This window comes from Tigriopus californicus, chromosome 7 (genome assembly GCF_007210705.1).
Source record: "Tigriopus californicus strain San Diego chromosome 7, Tcal_SD_v2.1, whole genome shotgun sequence".
Classification (NCBI taxonomy): Eukaryota; Metazoa; Arthropoda; class Copepoda; order Harpacticoida; family Harpacticidae; genus Tigriopus; species Tigriopus californicus.
This window is the reverse complement of record NC_081446.1, coordinates 8,225,082-8,244,305: the sequence shown is the minus strand read 5'-3', so window position 1 is coordinate 8,244,305 and position 19,224 is coordinate 8,225,082. Positions and strand designations below refer to the sequence as shown.

The 19,224-nt window shown below is 40.7% G+C and overlaps 2 protein-coding genes across 6 annotated transcripts in view; one reads left to right on the top strand and one right to left on the bottom strand.

Annotated features, from left to right (window-relative positions):
• LOC131882965 (uncharacterized) overlaps positions 1–2,515 on the top strand; it is a 35,883-nt gene extending 33,368 nt beyond the window's left edge. For 2 of the 3 annotated variants that reach the window (XM_059230266.1, XM_059230264.1), the window contains exons 7-9: positions 629–733; positions 1,161–1,257; positions 1,566–2,515. In XM_059230266.1, coding sequence (XP_059086249.1) covers positions 629–733; positions 1,161–1,257; positions 1,566–1,578 — 215 coding nt within the window. In that variant the 3' untranslated portion in view covers positions 1,579–2,515. The remainder of the gene's footprint in view (positions 1–628; positions 734–1,160; positions 1,258–1,565) is intronic. The other variant, XM_059230265.1, reaches the window with a different exon arrangement.
• An 8,998-nt stretch (positions 2,516–11,513) lies between these two features.
• LOC131882964 (fasciclin-2-like) overlaps positions 11,514–19,224 on the bottom strand; it is a 53,434-nt gene continuing 45,723 nt past the window's right edge. For 2 of the 3 annotated variants that reach the window (XM_059230260.1, XM_059230261.1), the window contains 4 exons: positions 17,869–18,006; positions 17,690–17,750; positions 14,338–15,772; positions 11,514–12,644 (listed from right to left, as the gene is read on the bottom strand). In XM_059230260.1, coding sequence (XP_059086243.1) covers positions 12,630–12,644; positions 14,338–15,772; positions 17,690–17,750; positions 17,869–18,006 — 1,649 coding nt within the window. In that variant the 3' untranslated portion in view covers positions 11,514–12,629. Of the gene's footprint in view, positions 12,645–14,337; positions 15,773–17,298; positions 17,377–17,689; positions 17,751–17,868; positions 18,007–19,224 lie in introns of all 3 variants that reach the window. The other variant, XM_059230262.1, reaches the window with a different exon arrangement.

Sequence of the window (19,224 nt, the reverse complement as noted above, 5' to 3'; positions counted from 1 at the left end):
CTTTCGCCCGAAAGTGCGACAGCTCGGATCAAAGCCACTTAGGGAATTTGTTCTGAGTTCGACGAGATAGGACACGTGCATTCAACTATTTGTGGGGTTTCACTTTCGAATGAAATGATCTTTTTAAGATCGTCCTTCGTTCCATATGTTGTTAGGTAGGTGTGGGTAGACCGCTTCGTTTTAACTGGACAAGTAATGGGCTGTTTGCCAATAGAAATAAAAACATACAGTTGTGATGGTACGAGGTGCTTGGCTGGCTCGCTTCTGGCAGAGCTCCTATGTAGTATAGCATCATGAGTTGAGGTATGATGAATTGGGAACAATTCGAGTTTCGCCACCAAAGTACCCACAGAAAAGTGCAAGTTGAGACTTGAAGATTAAAGTTGCCTCGTCATCCAAGGGGTTGGCCATTTTTTGACCACCTGGCATTTTTTTCTCCCAAAACATTGTAGGGTCGTATGTACGATAAGATGTGGACGAATGCTGGTGTTGCACCACAAGGTGTCATTTGGCATCACTTGGGAACCGACAAACACTTTTAGGACAACCTTTATAGGCAGTGTACTGGTGTAGATTTTGGTATACTAATGAAGGATCTCACTCAATTTGTGTCTGAACCACCCCGTAGGTCTCGCTTCCAATGATCATCAGACCAGCACCACTGGATCCACATCGATTTCCAATGGGACCAACTTCAAAAGGAATCCAACCAATTTTGTGCCATACATTACAGGTGAGTGGTGATCTTATTGAAAGAGACTCATGCGGGCAAATAAAGTACCAAGGGAAGGGCCATTATCTACCTACCATATTCCTCGATCTGCAGTGGCTCCTCTGCCTTCTATTATCATATTGGTATTCCTGCTGCCATTATCAGTGCTGCTGTTACTCCTGTTACTACTGTTACTGATGTTACTGCTGCTGTTAGTGTGCTCCTTGGGCTTGTCGACAATAAACGGGTGGTCGGCGGTCTTTGGTTTCCAAATAACTCTTCTCTGTTGGTGCCACGGGATGAAGACCACCGACTCTACTTCAGTGGGAAAAAAAACTCAAATACTGCTACTGCTAGAACAACAACAACAACAACAACGCAAACACCCTCGAACTCCATCTACTCCTGCTACTAATAATCATCCCCGCCCCCACTGCTATTCTTCCAGATTCCTCTGACTCCGATTACTCCCACATTTATGGTAGATTACCAATCCCAACTCGTTCTGGTGTTCGGAAATTTCCAGCCAAGCCGCTGTTTCTGAGGTTAGAACTTATCCGTAGTAGAAAACACCAACCAACCGAACGACCATCCGACCATCAGACCTATCCATCCCTTCTTCAAATATGTGGCTCTTGGGATCCATTTCTTGTTTTCCTTGTCTGTCCTGTCCTTTTGAGCAAAAGCAATACTCTAACACGGATGAAGCTTGACAACACTTAACTCATTCTTCTTACCGATCAATCTGACAATTGCCTTAACCCTCTTTACCTGTTTGATCTCGAGTGGCCTCGAATGGCCTAGAAATCCTCTTTTCCATGCTTGAACATCTCGATCTTTATTGTTGTTTCAGCCAATGGGAGTGAGGACTACGAAGAGGCCGAGGATTTGTCCTACTGAAAAATGGCCTCATTCTCTTTCTGGGCCTTGCGTTGACCCGTTGCTTCAGCAAACATCGAACAGAAGTACCACCCATCCTCAGCCTGACTAGAGAGCCCAATTCTATACAAAGTATCGTCGTACCAAGGGTCCTTTAATCATATCCTGCTCAGATTGTAAACTAAGGAAATAACAAGACGACGAAGAAGATGATGAGCCAGGATGCGTCTTGCCCTAGTCAAACAGGCGTGTGCTCAAAACTTAAAACAAGCCTACGAACTCGTGTTCTGGAAGTGGGATGATCCTGTTGAAATTTTCTTCGTCTATTGCCCTCTTTTCATTCGTCACATCAGCTTGTTAGCGAGGTGATGCTCCATCCCCCTTCCCCCCGTTCTGCCACTCAATCGCCACTCCATTCTATCTTGAAATCGTAGGTCATCTTCGAGATTCAACTCCTCCCTCCTCATTCTTTTTTTTCCTTTTATCCCTCCTTTTGTACATACTTCATGATGATGATAATGATGCTAAACAGAAATCACCTTCTATTATTTATTATTCTGACCTTTAGTGGGTTTGGTCCCTCCTTTTTGTCTTCTGTTCCCCTCACGCCCTAAGTTCACTTCCCCTGATCACCTGCTTCATAGAGGGCGGTGCTCAAGATTGTTGGCCCGGTTCTATTCTTGTTACTGCTTTGTATGTACTACTGTTTCAATCACTTATCCCATACCCTTTCCTTTACCCTCTTGTTCTTCCTCGGTCTTTTATTTTCTTTCATCCCCTTATTAGCCGAGGAATGAGCTCTCACGTGACGTGTGGTGGTCACTTATTTTATGGTGAGCTTAGCGCTCCTCGTGTCTACCCTTTCCTCATAAAAGAAAACAATATATAAAGTCATATAAATACATCGCCAACATCCGAATTTCATTGTTTTAGCGTCATATTATTTTCAAAATTAAGCAACGGTCAAGTTAGAAATAATCTTTAGAAGCATGGAGTGACTAATATATTTGAATAACTCGAGCTGGGCCAATAATGCCAAGTAAAACAACTCAAGAAGTACTCTGTAGGGTACTCCTAGAACGACTGTAATTCGTAAACTTCTTAAAATTGTGTTCATAATTTAAGGCTATCATGAGTCTAATGGAAATACCTAGGGGAATTCCCTCACGTTAATACTTGGAGTGATTAAAATAGTATTAACTAGATATGACTAATCACGTTCGGAGCAACTCGACCGAATACAATAACTAAACACAACATATTAGCGAAACAAAATCTTGATGATGGAATAAAGCTGAAGTTTGATGATCAGACATTCAATTTGCTTGCAAAGATTTCAGCATCAGTAAGGTATTATGTTAAATAATCAAATTTGATCAAAACATTTTAAATTGCGTAATGCTTTTCAAATTTTGACAGGTTTTGCATCAGTTTCAATTTTGCTCTGAAGTATGAACTATTTGTAAGCCAACACATTGGGCCTCATTTCTGTAGTGGGTCGAGTCGTCCACTGGGTCAAGATTGTCCGTTAAGCACTCAACTGATCTAGGTTTATTGACCCAAAATCTCTCAGGAATGACATTGAGAGGATCGGAGACCATGCCATTACAGAGGCTGCTTGGACGGCAAAAATGTATCCTCTTGTTCACACGATAAAAATGTTTTTAACCTCAACAGGGACATTGTGAGCGTTAACAACCACCCCTTAAGTTTTCATCTTCTTCCTGGTTTTGGTTACTTGTTATTTGAAGTTTTTGTCAGAGTTTAATTTTGCTTCTGACACATTCTTGCTCGAGCAATTATATTCTTAATGCTTGTGCACAAATAAGTTGTCTAAGGCCAAACTGGAGTGAATCTTTTATCTACTTTATAATCTATCACATGGCATCAGTCTTTGCCAAAATCTTAGGTCAACCTCAATGTGGATTTTTGTGTTTCGGTGATCAAAGGGGCGTTGCGTTAGAATTGATCGAAAGCAGATGTTCCGAACTTGTTAGCGCAATGAACATCAAGAACCGACGCAACCTATCATTGCACTCTTTATCGTCAGATCCTCGATGTGGAATTCCCTTGAGAAGATTTCGACCGCAAGCCGATCCATGGAGTACGGTAGTAGTGGAGTGGAAAGCTCTCTGAAACCTCGCTAGAAGACGTTTCAGTTTTGCGTTACTTCCTAATTGAGTGCTTGAACATGAAGATGGAATTCATTGAGCACATTGAACACTCTCTCAGTGGCAATGTATCTGATCAGGAGGTAACGCATACCTCTACCAAGCCTCGCTAGGAGACGTTCGATCTTCGACCGAGCTTTCCACTCCACTACTGACGTACTCCATGGCCGATCACTTGATCAAAGGAGATCGGCCTGTCGTAATTAGTGATAATGTGAAAAGTGTATATTTACTTATACTAACAAAATATACTTTCGGTTCCTAGGTCAATATTTGAAGTGGGATATTGCACCAATATTCCACGCTTCCAGGTTCCATAAATTTATAAATTGTTGTGCCAATAATAACAAGGCCATTGCGGATCTCCATTGAAATATGTAACACACTTTGATGAAGCATGCATTACATTTGGTTAAGAAATGAGGGACAACGCAATAGACGTAATCGTATGGGATAAATGTCTCATTTTTATTTCACCTTTAAATCCAGAGTGGGCCTCTAATCCCCTAAAGGTAAAAAATGCAATATTTAGTCATGACATCTGTTTCCCATCAAAAAATTATCTTTATTTTGCTTCAGATACGACTTTTCAATCATACACGTACTTTTCCAGCTCTCTTAAATTAAACTGAATTCAAAACTGATGAAAGTTATAACGTAACACATATTGTATATAATGCTTTTGATGCAACTTTTTCTACGGAATTGCTATCCTCTTTGATATCATCCACAGCACTCTATTAAAAATATACAAGGAGATATCAATATCAAGTTAATAATAGTTAAAGCGTAGGTTTGAAATTGATATCATTTGTAAAAATATGCAGGAAAGTTGATATCATTTGTAAAAATATGCAGAAAAAATGATATCATTTGTAAAAATATGCAGGAAAATTGATCGAAATCAGCACAACACTGCCAACAAAGCCCACTCACACCGTAATCCTATTGAACTTTCAATATCCGAGTGAAGTTGTGTTAAGAAAGTTTTCTTTCACCGTACTAACATCTTGACTCAATAATTTAAGATACTGTTTGCTGCAACATGCAGGCGAATTAAAGTAACTGACAAATTAAATCTATGCACGGTGCAGATTGGCTGGGCATGCTCTTTTACTGATGTGATCAATCTCCTAGCAACGCAATTTTTCAAAACAGTATTGCCGAGTTTGATTTTTAACGGGGTTCCACTTTTTGAGGTCAAAAAAGGTGCTCAGGTGTTGGAATGAGATTGGATATTGTCAAGCCACTTTGTTTCAATTATCAACATCATACTTTTTCAATCTTAACTTTTTTCACAATCGACTCTTGAAATCTCGAAGACTTGAACAAATCAAAATAGTTCTCACGTTGGAGTATCTTATCAGAGTTTGCAATTTTACACAACATTTATTTTCTGTTTTTTGGAGTTTTGTGGAGTCGTCCATGCAAAGTGAAAAAATGGTAAATAAAGACCTTTTTCTCTTTTCCAATCATGAGCGCTTGAGATAAAATTCCTTGATTAATGGTGTATTTTGTTTTGGAGAGCCATACAAATCGACAGCCCTTAAAACCCTTCCACCAATAATAATAAGGGACCCAGGGAAAAATCGCCTATGTTATTTTCAGATAGAAATAGAATCAGCTCACCTTTCCTGTAGCTGTTGGTCATGTCCTACGAGTGTAAGGAAGTCTTTGCAAAAATTAATAAGAAATAAGACAATTAAGTTTTGAAAGGGATTGACGTTAAACTTTAATTTGGAATTATTTGTGATTTTTGATATTTAAATTAGAGTATTTGACTCTCCAGATATGCCTAGATCAATACTGGCAGATGTGGATATTGAAGCAAACAGGCAATTCAATTTAAAAAGCCTATTTGCCGGGTGTCCCAAAAAATTGCCCGGAAATTATTTTTCTATCTTATATTTGGGATTACTTTTGCTTTTCACAATCGATTTTGGATTTTATTTTTCACTTTGCTCCTTTAACTTACTCAATGAAATGTGTTATTCATCACGAGCCCTTTTGGCCGCAACATAGCGCTTTAGGCGTAGTCAAAACCCTTCTTAGATGTTTAACACAAAGGCCGGATCCAGGGTTTTCCAGACTTGGTGCCCATTGTGGACTTTGCCTTTTAAAAATTTGGTGCGGACCTGGCAAGCCAGGGGTTATATACGCAGCCATATTCATTAGTCTAGGGGCGCCAATTCTGGGCGGGGAGAGGGTCACATGTTGTAGACTTTGTAAAACAATCCTAATCAGTAACTGATGAGTGGGCCGGACCTACGTGATCGTACAGGTTGAGAACGGATAAAGGAGTTTTCCCGCAACATGGTTGTTAATAGGGGCACCATGCACATCTCGGTGGTCTTTCCATCCCAAATCATGAATGATCAGGGCAGTGGAAACGAAATTACAAATAACGAAATTTCAGTACTTTGTTCCTTTTTTCGAAAATTTTAAAATGCTGTAATTGTAACGACCCCTCCAAAAAAACTTGTTTCTTTTTGCATGCTCCAGAGTAGCATTTAATTCTTCGTTTCTCTCTTGGAAACCGAGGAAACTTGAAGCTTTTAAGCAATCGTAAAATACTTTCATACATTCTAAAAATAGAAGCTCAGGGTGAAAGTTGTGCTCGTTTTTAACAACAATGAATGTCCTTGTGGTTTCAATTCTTGATATATTTGCACTGCTTTATTGTTTATATCTTCTCATTTAAACTCCATTGAACTCATCATTAGATGAGCCACTACAGCACCGTGAACTGGGTGTGGCAGCAGGATGGAGCTCCCAGTCACACTTTTGACGACTTTCATAAGTATCTGCAATTGCAGTTGAGCTCATCTAGATTCTGGCCCAAGGAATTTTGGCCCCCCTCATCCCTGAACCTGAATCCATTGGATTTCTTCATTTGAACTAATTTGAACGCATATTTAGGAGAAGGCCTGCAGAGTCTTCCACCCGAAGGTGAACTCCCATGCCAGGAGGACTGCCATGTCCGACGACTGACGAGGCCATCATAAAGGCGTTCAAGTCCTTCTGGAGGTAGTTGGAGGTGTTTGTTGCAGATTGATTAAGATTGATACTGTTGAAGCAGTTCAAATTTGGAAAAGAAATCATTTTCCTGTTATATATTTCCACTGGCTAAGCCAATTGAGTATGGCCAAGAATGGGAGTAATGCAGTATTAACTTACATACATATATACAGCGCATTGATTAATTTAACTTTTCAATGTTGGAGTCAATTATAAAATTTTAGTAAACTAATTGTAAAGAGTAACGACATTCCAATTTCGGCGAGTAACGGTTGTGTATTACATTACTTTCTTTGGCCAAAGTAATGGTGACTGTAACCTGTTCCTTTTACTAAGGAAAGACAAATACCCTGGAACAGGGTGGGCAATTTTGGGGATCTGCCTCACTTTTGAACACCAAGTGGACAAAAGTGTCCAAAAGTGGACAAGAAAGAACAAAGGCTAATAGGGCATGTCAAATGAAGGAAATTCAAGGAAAAATGTGGCATGGCATCCTGATTTTGGGCATTTTGGTGAGGGAGAACTAAGACAAACATCAGTCAACTCACACCATCCGCCAATTGAATTTGCCTTAATCGAGTGATTTTGAGTGAGCTGTGCTACAAAACCTAACAAAATTAACATATTTGGAGCAATTCGGTGAACGCACTATCAAATTGGTCCAATACCACAATGCTTTTTACTTAGACAAGCAGGTAAAATGAAATAAATGTCAAAATTCAATGTTTGCATAGTGCGGTTAGCCTGGGCATGTTGTCTTTGATTTTACTCCATGTAATAACGTCAGTTGTTCATGAACGCGTTCACTTGACAAGCCCTATAAAAGTGGTCACAAGGTGTTCAAAAGTACTTGCCCCAAAGTGGGTAGACAAGCAATAACTTTTAAGCCTTAAATCATGCAATGCTTTTACCTAATCTATATGGTAATCAACTATTGGAATCATAAATCAAAAAAATATATACTTTGTGAATATACTTATACATTAAGTAGCAACTAGCGTTTGTAAAAAACCGACAAATCATTTCACTATTTTTTTTTATTTCCAAAATATACACTGTAATTTGAGAATCTTAACGAACGAACTATGTTGATAAAATACGGCATTGTAAAGTTAAACAAATCTCATTTGCCTAAGTTAATGAGATTAATAATGTACTTTGAATGCTAAGAAAATGAAGCTAAGCTACAATCAGGGCATTTGATAGCTGGGCAATCTTTATTGAAATTAAGTCATGAAATTTCCAATGGCTTAGATGCTGCTTATCAAATTTAATTACTTAGATCTAATTACTTTTTAACAAGTCATCCATCGGACATATATGATATATTCTTTTCTGTTAGAATAACGTGTTTCTCCTCATTACCTGACATCAAACACATTTTTAAAATCCAAAATCCTAACCTAATAACACTTTCAGCTACTTGCTTATGAAAAACAAATCTTAAATGTGAAATGCAAAAAATATGTCGTTCTTTAGCTTTAGCAATTGGGCAAGATGTTCAACTTTTAGTATGAACTGTTTTTAACAAGAAATCCCAAAAAGCTCATGATTTTAAGCAAGAAATAAATAAAAAAGTTGACTAATCAAAGCTAAATCATTAGAATATAATCCTAAGCTATCCCAGTACTTGAAAGACCAACCAAAAACTGGTAGAGGGAGTTATTTGTACCTGCTAAGGTGAGATAAAAATGTTTGAAAAATTCCTTTACAAAATCTCCTTTTGAGTATCTTAGAGGTATGCATGGCAAAGGTTTTAGAGACTTATTTTGCTTTTGACATTTTTTTTTTCTATTTTTGGACACTCTTGTCTTCTTTTGGACACTCTTAATTTTGAACACTTTTGGACAAGGGTGGACAAAAGTCTCCAAAAATAAAAAGCTCCCCCCCTGTGAATCAGAAGGGTCAGCATATTCTGGTAGATGCGCCAACCTATTGGAGAGGGCTAGGATTCAAGGAAATCTGCCACTTAACTACAATGGTGGCTTTGGGGGGAGCAGGTCTCACTTGGATTGGTGCCATTGAAATCCTATCCAGACTTTAGGCGTGTTTGAAAACAATTTATGGTCTGGCGGTGAATATGAGCAAGCTCAACCTCATTGCCAGGCATGGCTCCCTCGCGGAGGAGGATGGCACCAGTCTTGCGGTTTTTGTTCTCGACAATAAAGTTTAAGTCACAGTCAGAAAAAAACGGTTTTATTTGAATTCGAAAGTCATAGCTTTCTATTGATATGTGGAAACACAATGTTGTAAGGCTGTGTGATACCAAAAGCCGTGTTTGAAACATTGGGTCAGTCTTTTTGGGACACGCGGTAAGTAGTACTTTTTTACATTTATAAGGGGTTATATTGTTGCATGTATGGTATTGAAATGCTTCTATTACGAGTATCTTCAGACATTTGAAAATGTAAGTCAGACGCCCAACAAATATTAAGTTTGTTTGAATGAATCGTTTGTAGACCAAATATCATATATAGATTGACAATTAAAATTTTGACGTGATAGGCTGCTTCATTACGATGATATTGGAGATTACATTCCCTGTAGGAAACAAACCAAAATAATGAAAAGGTTTCATAATTTTATGAGAACTTTCAAGTGTTTTTTTCAGAAAACATGTAAATTATACCTTTAAATCTGAATTCAAAATGCTTTTTGATGTCATTTTGATAGTAATAGTTCAAATTGCCTTTGAGCCAGCTGGCACAAGTTGCCCCAAAAATAAGGTATTAGAAATCATACCTATATTGAAAAGCAAGGGCGCTTTGCAAGGTTATTGTTCTTTAGCCCCGCAAATGAAAACATTTTGGCATAAGATTATGAGTGTTCATTATTCAATTATGTGGAACTACCCTAGTGTTGCATTATTCTGAGCAAAAGACAAGGATACTTTGTTTAATGTTACATAAGCTTGATCTTGTGTTGTAGGATTCATCACTTGTGTTGGCATTTTTTCTTTTCAATAATACCTAGTTGGGGATTGACCGGGCCTTCAAGAATTATATATTCTTCACATGAGGAATAGTTATGAGTCACAACCCTCGTTCATTTGTAATGGAGGAAACGAGGATGACTCAAGTATAGATGAGACTAGGCCTATGACTTTGGAATAAACAAATATTTTTGAAATATAAGCTTGGGGGATAAATCTTTGACTGTTTCCATCAAGCTTTATTTATACAATCAAATAAAAAAAATACGTCAACAACCTTCTTTATGCCGCTGAAGTCGACATCACTCGCTTACTCCTGCAGATTTTTTCAAGTTCTTGATTTCGAGTCATCAAGGCCCTGTGCCTTGGCGGGTAGACCTCGTGGAGAGGCCTAGATCGACGTGGAGGACATGTTGAACTGTACAATAATATGGACAATTTTCTGTCCTAATGCCTTTAATATTGTTGTTCATACCAATTGACCAGGAGGTCAACTTTGAAGATGTGCTCTTTGGTCTTCTTCGTCCAGTGCCCATCATGCCTGTGTTCGTTTTCATTTATCTTACGACCTTCATAAAATATTTTTGGAATCAAGCACTAAAACTCGAGTGAGGGCAAGTAGTGTTCCCCCCCCGACCCCCGAGCGAGGTGTATCAAGAGAAAAAATCCGTAGGGGTAAGCGAACGATGTCGACTTCAATGGCATAAAAAAAGTTGTTGACGTATTTTTTGATTTGATTATTATATTCAAAATTTGATGGGAAAGAGTCAAACATTTATCCCCCGAGCTCATACTTCAAAAATATTTATTCATTCTAAAGGTATAGCCTAGTCTCATCTCTACTTGATTTGCCCTCGTATGATGTGATTATAACATGAGCTTTTGAGGCGTGGTCATACCAAGGATCCAAAAAATGGCAAAAGAATAAAGAGAAGGCAAGATAGAATTAGAAAACTTCTTGACATCCAACTCCAAACTCCAATCTCCTTTGTCACAGGTGATCTAATACTTTTTTTTTGTGCGGACTTCTTTACCGTTGCTGGGAATGGGATCCCCAGCAATTGAAGACGAAAGAAAATATTCATTTACTTAACTTGAAGTTCATATAATATCTGATTCACCAACGAATTAGAGTTGGACCTTTTGTTTGGCTCATCATCAATAATTTGTCTGGCCAGGACAGTGGCACCTTTTCCAACTATGAAATATGCATTCATATTGCTCTCTTAGAGTGACAAAGATAGAAATGTACAGAGCGTTTATCTCAAGCAAACTAATTGGAGATTAGCCCTAGTTGTTTGCCCGTTAAGTGCGCTCAAAGTCACGTTCAATGAAATTCAAAGGACCAATGTATTGTATACCACATTACCAAGATTGTCTTGCCAGCCTGAAGCCAGATCAAACCCTTTCTTAATAAATAGATGCTCTTTCAGACTCTCATCAACTTTATTGGCAGTCCAATAAAAATAAGCCAAGGTTATGATGGCATTCGCGGCGATTCGTGTCTAACTAATAAGCTACCACGTATTCACAACATATTTAGTATCAAACCTCCGAATATCAAAGGTAGCTAAAAGTAGACATGGGTTCAATTTTTTTTTCTTCAAATGTTATCTGGAATATGATAACAAGATAGTTTCTATGCAAGCAAACATCAAGAAATGAGAAATATGACTTTGGCTCAGCAGCTATGATTGATGAAAATCCATTTCATGATTCACTTGTCATGGTTGGTTCCAACTCGTTCCCACCGTTCCAGCATTTGGCTTCAGCATGAGCGCGTTAGAAGAAGTGGAAGGACTCAGCTTGTTAACAGTATATTCATGTTCGTTTATTCAATCAATCAGATGCACTGTTAAATCATGAACATCAAAGTCACTGACGACCACTAGTGGACTACACAAAGAAGGACCACCTACCTCTACGCCATATATGACATAATCATAGAGGGTTTTTGCAAATCGTGTGGATTCTACAGAACGGGTATAGTTGCTAGAGTTCCTCTTTAAAAGGAACTCTCCGGCAGGTTTGAACACACATTAGATGATATTCGAAAAATAGTATCAGTTACTCTGGTACGTTTTGTTCACAGCTGAATTAGGGGAGGTGATGGTGGCGGCGGTGGCGGTGATTTTGGGTCTGGTGGACATTATTGGGACAAATCAATAACTATCTGGTAACTAGGGTCATATTACCAACTTTAAAGTTGAGGGTTTGCCAACCCTCCCTCAAGATTGAAGAAAATTTTAAAGTTGAGGGTTTGCCAACCCTCCCTCAAGATTGAAGAAACACAATGTTGAGTCGGTGAAGCAGACAAATGAAAGCTCAAAATTCAAAGAAGGCAGGGTCTTTGTACACGCGAAAGTAAGTATTGAGCAAAAGATAGAAAAGCAAGAGCAGAGGACTCCGAAACGGTAACGAGTGAATGAAGAAATATTGTGAAAACACGTTATTGTAAATAAATATAATAGCAACATATTGATAACAGAAGGTCGGTGACAAATCTTTTTTCGTCTAGATCGACCTTTGAAGAGCCTTTTGAACTAATGACACTTAATTTTCACGACACCAGAAATACGTAGATCTCAAACAATATATGCAAGTCGCGGATGGCACTTGTAATTTTTTGTATGTGATTATCTGGGATACAAGGGTGCCGTTCAGGAAAATGTTGTGAAAGATGGGTTCGGCGGATAGTTGTTTAAATACTGTTCAACAGTGTTCTTGTAAGCAACCAATGGCGTGCGCAGGAGGAGACGCACGAGCGCACACTTTCTGGTTTCATTTGGCACAGTTCAATGATTTGAATCCGTTTGGTCACACTGCCACATCCTGGCTAACACGCACGTGAGTTCCGTTTCCGTTTTTAGACATGGCCACGATCATGTTGCGCTTGGACCCCTCGAGCAAGAGGGGATCATTTTCTTGGGTTCTGAAACATTCCGAAGAAAACCAAGGTTAATTGATATCCGTAATCGAGCATGTAGGTGCTATGACAGGTGTCTGAGAGCAAGTAAACAAGTATCACTAAAGCCTCGATCAATATGTATATACCTGGCGGCAGCTCCTAAGATATTATTAGCTAATGGACTGTCGCCGTAAGCCGAATTGCAGCCCTCTTCAATCAGGGTGATTTCCTTGAGCCCTCAAAGATCCGGGAAAGAATGTGTGCTGTATTGGTTTGGCCCCTAACCAAACATGGGAAGCAAAATATTTTTCCATCCAACTTCAAAGGTTCCTTGGGATTTGAAAGCAATCCAACAATTGGATCTAACGTCATCCCAACTCTTGCATGAACGCAACTTAGACAACGTTTCATGTGTTTCCATGATTCTAGTCCTCATTCTACTTGAAATCCATTATAAACTACCGTCGAATCAAGAGTCTAACGTTTCTTCTTTTACATGGATGTGTCATACCCACGGGCGTTTTTTTTAATCTCTCTCTCTTTCTGTCTTTTCCCGTCTCGCTCTGGGGCGAATTCGTGTGGCTTTGGAAACATCGGAACGTGTCAGTGGAACCACGTTTTTTTCAGTCCATTTCTAGCCTCCATCGTCAGGTTTGTCTCTTCGGGATCAGGTGTATTATGGACGATGCCTGAATGAATGTTCCTGAACTTGTCAAGACTGTAATTCCTTTTTGGCTCATCATATGGAATGTGGTGATATCTACACACTGGTACATGTACCCGTATGTTGGTAGGTGGAAGGCTGTTGTAAGGTCGATGGGAGGCCACCATCTTGCATGCACACGTATAACATGTATTAGCGTCTTCCAATATTTTTGAAAGAACGTGATCAAATCTCCCATCTGTGAAACATAATTCCGCGGCAGTTCTGGCCTTTATAGCACAGCCTTCAACGTCCTTTTTATATCCGCGTCTCCTTCCTGATCTTCTTCCTCTCATTGAATTTTGCATTTGATTTTCTCGTCTTGCCAGGCCATTCCATGGGGCCCGCTGCACAACCGGCTGGTGAAGCCTGCTTCTGTTGCTGCTGCTGCTCCTGCTTCTCATTGTAAAGCGAGTACGAGGATGAGAAGGGCAAGATCATACCAAGTGGAACAGCCGTTGTTGGACTTTGATCTTCCACATTGAATCCAGGTGTCCTTGGAATATTGGAGTATTCCAGCCGTTGGTGAGGGCTCTCTGAATAGGTTTGGAAGTCACCAAAGTCTTTTGTGAGTCGAAAATGGTCTTCAAAGTCCAAGTTATCCCCGGGACTCGAGGGAGTGTCCTCGAAGTAGCTCCGGCTATCACTGCCATCTCCATATTCTATTGAATTCATTATTGTACCACTCACCGTTTCAGATGAATGTGCCAACAAACGAGAATCACGTGTCCGCTCGAAAAGGTCGTAAAAGTTAGACTCGGACTTGGAAGCTTGTTTGAATTTACTGATGGCAGAAGAACTTCCACCCTCTAGTTGGAAATAATTATTGAATTTTGTACTGGACACGTGAACCGATGAGGGACGCCATCTCTTTTTTGATCGTGGTTTAAAAAGTGTCCGCGATGTGCTCGACGAATCATCGTTGGAGGAAAGCTTGATGGGACTAACTGTACGCGTACTGCCTGCACCCGAGGTCGAGGTGGAACTCTTTCGATTGGGATGGACCATACTCACCGTGATGGTCATTTGTTGCGAGGGATCTCGGTTGGGCTTTCTAATGGATCTCAATTCCAATTGCTCTCCTCTTTGAAAAGGGCTCGAATAGCCTTTGGCATTCGAACGAATTGACAAGGAAGGGGACGAAAGGTACAGCACTGGATCATTTCCTGCATGAGAACTGTTGGAGAAGCTGGATGTGTTACCAGTATTTTGAACGAGGAAGGCTGTTCCCGGTTTCGATTTCATAGGTTCGGGTATTCTATCTGAACATCGGTGCCTATCTCGATCGTACTTTTGGCTATTCTCTTGTTGGGAACTCAAGAGATGGGAAGAATTCTTCGTTTGGAGCGAATTGGACCCGTTGGCCACCATGTTAGTCGGCTTTCGAGTTTTCAATCCCTGAGGGTCTCCACGAGGTTGGACCTCCAAATTGGCTATCATTTGTCGCGGTCGTCGCTGTGACCGCCTGTTTGCAGCCTCATCTGAGGACGAGGATGAATCTTTCTTACGATTTTGTATTCTCGTGATCCAAGCAGGTTTTTTTCGCGAAACAGATCCCACCGTCGTTGTTGAAGACGAGGTCGTGGAGGAATTTGCCTTTTGGAGCATAAACTGTCGCATTCTTTCTTCAGCAGCTTCATCCGATTCTGCATCTTCATTGCCTACATTAAACATAGAATGGTAAGCTTGTGTCGAGCCCTTGAGCATGGCATGAGCATTATCAGTGTGGCCATGGTGACTTTTGGCAAGTGGAGAGTTGGGAGGTTCAAACCGTTTTCTCTTAATTTGCCTGCTTCCTTGATCTGTCGATGGGTCATCTTCATCACTTATGGAAGAATATATGGGCTCCGGTAGGGACTGCCTCGATTGAATTCGATCCCTTTCGGCAGCCTTATCGCGCCAAATGCAAGGATCAAGGTCCTCCATGAGAGAATTCCTTGGCTCAAGATTTTCATGAGGTTGTAGCAATACCCATTCTGAGTGGAACCCTCGCGAATGCGCAGCAAGAGCAGGGTTCCCTTTGGACCATGGATGATTCTGATAGGCATATTGGTCCACTGGAGGCCAAGGGGTTTGATCATCACTAGAGCGGGGATTTTTTTCCCGTGGATCTGCCAGGTTTGAATCGCTCTTGTAATGAGTTTTAGCCAATTTGGTAGGATAAGTTTCTTGAACGTTGTTTTTTGCGGTGGGTCTCATTTCTTCCGAAGTGATTTTGCGTGACTTTGTCTTCTCTAGCTTGCTACTTCGAATGGGTTTTGGGGGTGTGGGTTTCTTCTTGACATCCCTAGTCAGTGTGGCGGGTTGAAGGTAACCATCGCTAGTGTAGAGCGTATTTGGAATTGAACTCGAGTGTGATTCCGAAGGCCCTATCGTTCGATTAGGTTCGATGTGGGGTCGCTTTTCGCGGGGTGGCTTTTCGCGAGGGACCCTTTCATATACATACTGACTAGAATTGGAAGAAAGGAGGAATTGAATCGGCCACTTCAATTCGTTCACTACTATAGCAGCTTTGATTACGATTACGTCTGGATATCAGGTTTGCTTCTCGTCCAAGATGGCAAATAACACGAGAGTGATCCACAAATGTTCCCACCACGCGTTTCGATTTCCACTTCCCAAAACATGTAGACCAGCTCTTGGTTGGAGAGCTCGACCAGGACGTACGGACGAAGACGGACGTGGCACTGCTGTCCTACATTATGTAGAGGGACGGCCTGTTTTCATCGCGAGGACATGAAGAGGCTGGTAAGTACGTACTACGTCGAATCCCCAGAAAAAGGCACATGACGCACAAGGACAATCCAATAGAAAATACATGTCCATATTTGGATTTCCCGTATGCGACCAGTGCTATATTTGGGCTCATCCGAGACAAGCTGAGGCAAAGACTTGTGTGTTCGTTCAGTAACATATCCACAGACTGGTACAACAATAACATTGGAACACAAACCAAGAGACAAAAGGTTGCTTAGAAGGACGGACGGATGGATACGTGGAACGAAGGCATGAAAATAGAGATTCCGGCAAAGTTTTATGAGTCATGCCCGACCACATTGGGGCACAATGAGTTTAGCAATGGGGATGTAACGCAGACAGCCTATAAACTGTATTATGTATTGTCCTGACAAGGGCCGTGGTCCAAAAATGCTCATTTATCTTCCTCACATGGGTCCCGTTTTTTGGTAAACGAGAAAATACAACTCAATAGGATGTTTTGCAGGTTGGACAGGATATACCAGGTCTTTAAGGATGACAAAACTCGTTCATTTGATCAAAGAGGAGACCCACATATCAGTAGATCAGCTTCTAATTTTGAAAAGATGAAGACAAAATAGAATGGCATATTGCCCATCGCTTGAGACAACACTCCGTGGATATAAGTTAAGAAAGGACCTCCTAACCAGCTCTCGAAAGCGCCTATACAAGGATTTTGTTTCCAAGTACAGTTGAGCTAGTATTGAAGACATATTAGTATCTTAAGTGCCTAACTTTGGGCCTCTTCAAGTTCGTCGGAGGAACAAAAAGAAATTCATTCACTCGCTTCATTCTTCTCGTTCTGCTCCATCATTTTCTGACAGGATTGGGTTTGAGAAGGACCAAGAAACTCCCTCATCGAATTTATATCATTTTATAGTAGATAGACCGTGGACAAACCTCCCAAAATGTAGACGTAAAAATCCGGGTATCTGGCACTTTCTGACGTAAGGTATGCACTTTCTCTTTCAAAATGACAAGAGCCAATAACTTTTCGGACTGTTTCCCTTGAATTAGATGAGGCGCGCTTCAGGCTTGCTCCTTATTCGCATGCAGATGTGAAGAGGAAACCGCCCAAATTGACCCGCCCATTTCGCCTGTCTTGATCTACTCCAGAGAAGCAATCAAACTGGTGGCCAACAAATCGTTGGGTTTGATAGTTAAAGTGGACAACGAGTCCCTACATTCTTACAGCAAACGGCAGCGATCAAGACTTACCCGATGATTTCTTGCTTCTCTTTGATCCCCGGAGGAACGCGTTTCTCTGTGCACACAACGGGTGGAACGCGTTTTTGACTGGAACAAAAAATGATAAGAAAACAATAGCACACCCACACCCACAAACACAAACACCGATCCCCAACCCATCACAAGAAACCAAGCCGACGGAATCATTTCCCCAAGGCCATCCAAAAAGGCAGCAGAACACAGGAATGAACTTAAACCACCCAAGTCAAGATAGCTAGGAGCTAGTAGCTAGCAGCTAGCACTTAATAACTAGTAGCTAGTAGCTATTGAGGACTCGAGAACCAAAACTGATTTCCTTTCGAAGAGCGTTGCTGCACTAGAGCAGAAAGATTGTAGCCTCAATGTGACATTTATTACTAACCTGTTTCTCTTCTTGGCTTTGGAAGCTCTTAAAGCTCGCTCGGAAATGAGATATGTGACTCCTAGGTGATTAAAAGAAGAGATGAAAACAATTACAAGTTTCCAGCATACCCTATGCTAAAATCGCGTTTGTTGGTGCTCTTAATGATGGTCATGTTTTTGGTTCAGTCAAGGCCTTACCTGCTTGATTGACTTTGCAACAGATGACATCCGCAATGATGCATCCAATCAAAAGGACGATCAAGATCACGCCCAAAATGATGCCCACGGGAACGGAAGCTTTCTGGGCTTGCCAAGGAACCACTGACGATCCTTCCCCTGTCGAATAAACGAGAGTGAGAATTGAGGACCACTGTTACTATTGTTGGGCCAGAGATCTTGATTCTGTCAATACGGTCGAGACCAGCTCGACAACAACTCGACAACTACGTACATTCATCCTTGAGCTCAACGTAAAAAGGACAAGTAAAGTAACACAACACATTACCTCGGTCCTACGCTTTTGTCAATCCCATTTTCTTATTGCCGCTGTTGTTCCTTTTGCTGTTGTTTGTAGGTGTTGTTATTGTTGTTGTTGGTGGTGATAGTGGTAGTAGTGGTGTTGCTGTTGTTACCGTTCCCTCCTTCACCTTCACTGCTATGGCTGCTTGCTGTTGCTTTTGATTCGTTCGTTGTTCCATCGATGAGACAATTGGGAAAATATGAACAAAAGGGACCGCCGATCCCAAGACCAAACGAGTATGATCAAGCACATGAACAATAGGTTCCAAAAATACAAAGTTTTTTTATTTGTCCATCAAAAAGCACGAAGCGAAGGGCACGCTTACAATCATACGTACACATACAATGACAAATGACAAACTATATGGCCGCCAAAATTTGCGCAAAAACACCAATTACGTCAAGTGAAAGAAGGAGGAAAGGTGGCGGTCGGAAAGGTGCAGATCAGATCATTGTCGTCCGTCATTTTAGGTTTTGTATTCATTACTGTTGCTTTACTCGCTTTCCTTCAGCTAGGGTTCTTGATGATCACTCCTAACTCCATCCGTCAAACAGAGCACGAACAAAAGGAAAGTTCTTTGGTGTTTTTATGCAAGGCTTTCGTGAAAGTCATTGTCGTTGAAAACTCGTTCGGTCTTGTTGAAGGAAATCAATTGTCTCATCGGGAAGCACGAGCCTTTTGGCAATAATATCATGAGCAATTGGAACAACGAGGCCCAACAATGCCTTCTTCCGAAGAGGGATACGTACACAAGAACTAACTATCTGCGAGCCACTCGCGTCAACCTTAGCTTTGATGCTGTATGTACCTGTACTGTACGTGAAGTACGTAGATATTCTCGGACGAGCTTAGGAGTGATCATTTGGAAATGATTTTCGGGAACAATAATCAATTGTCTGGTTGTTTTGTCTGTCTGGAGTGTCTTTGAATTGCATCATCAGTGAACTAACTTGGTTTTTTCAGTTTTGAATATCAGTTAGAAGAACGTGGATGAATTGGGAACAAGACTATATTTCCGTCACCAATACAAGCCC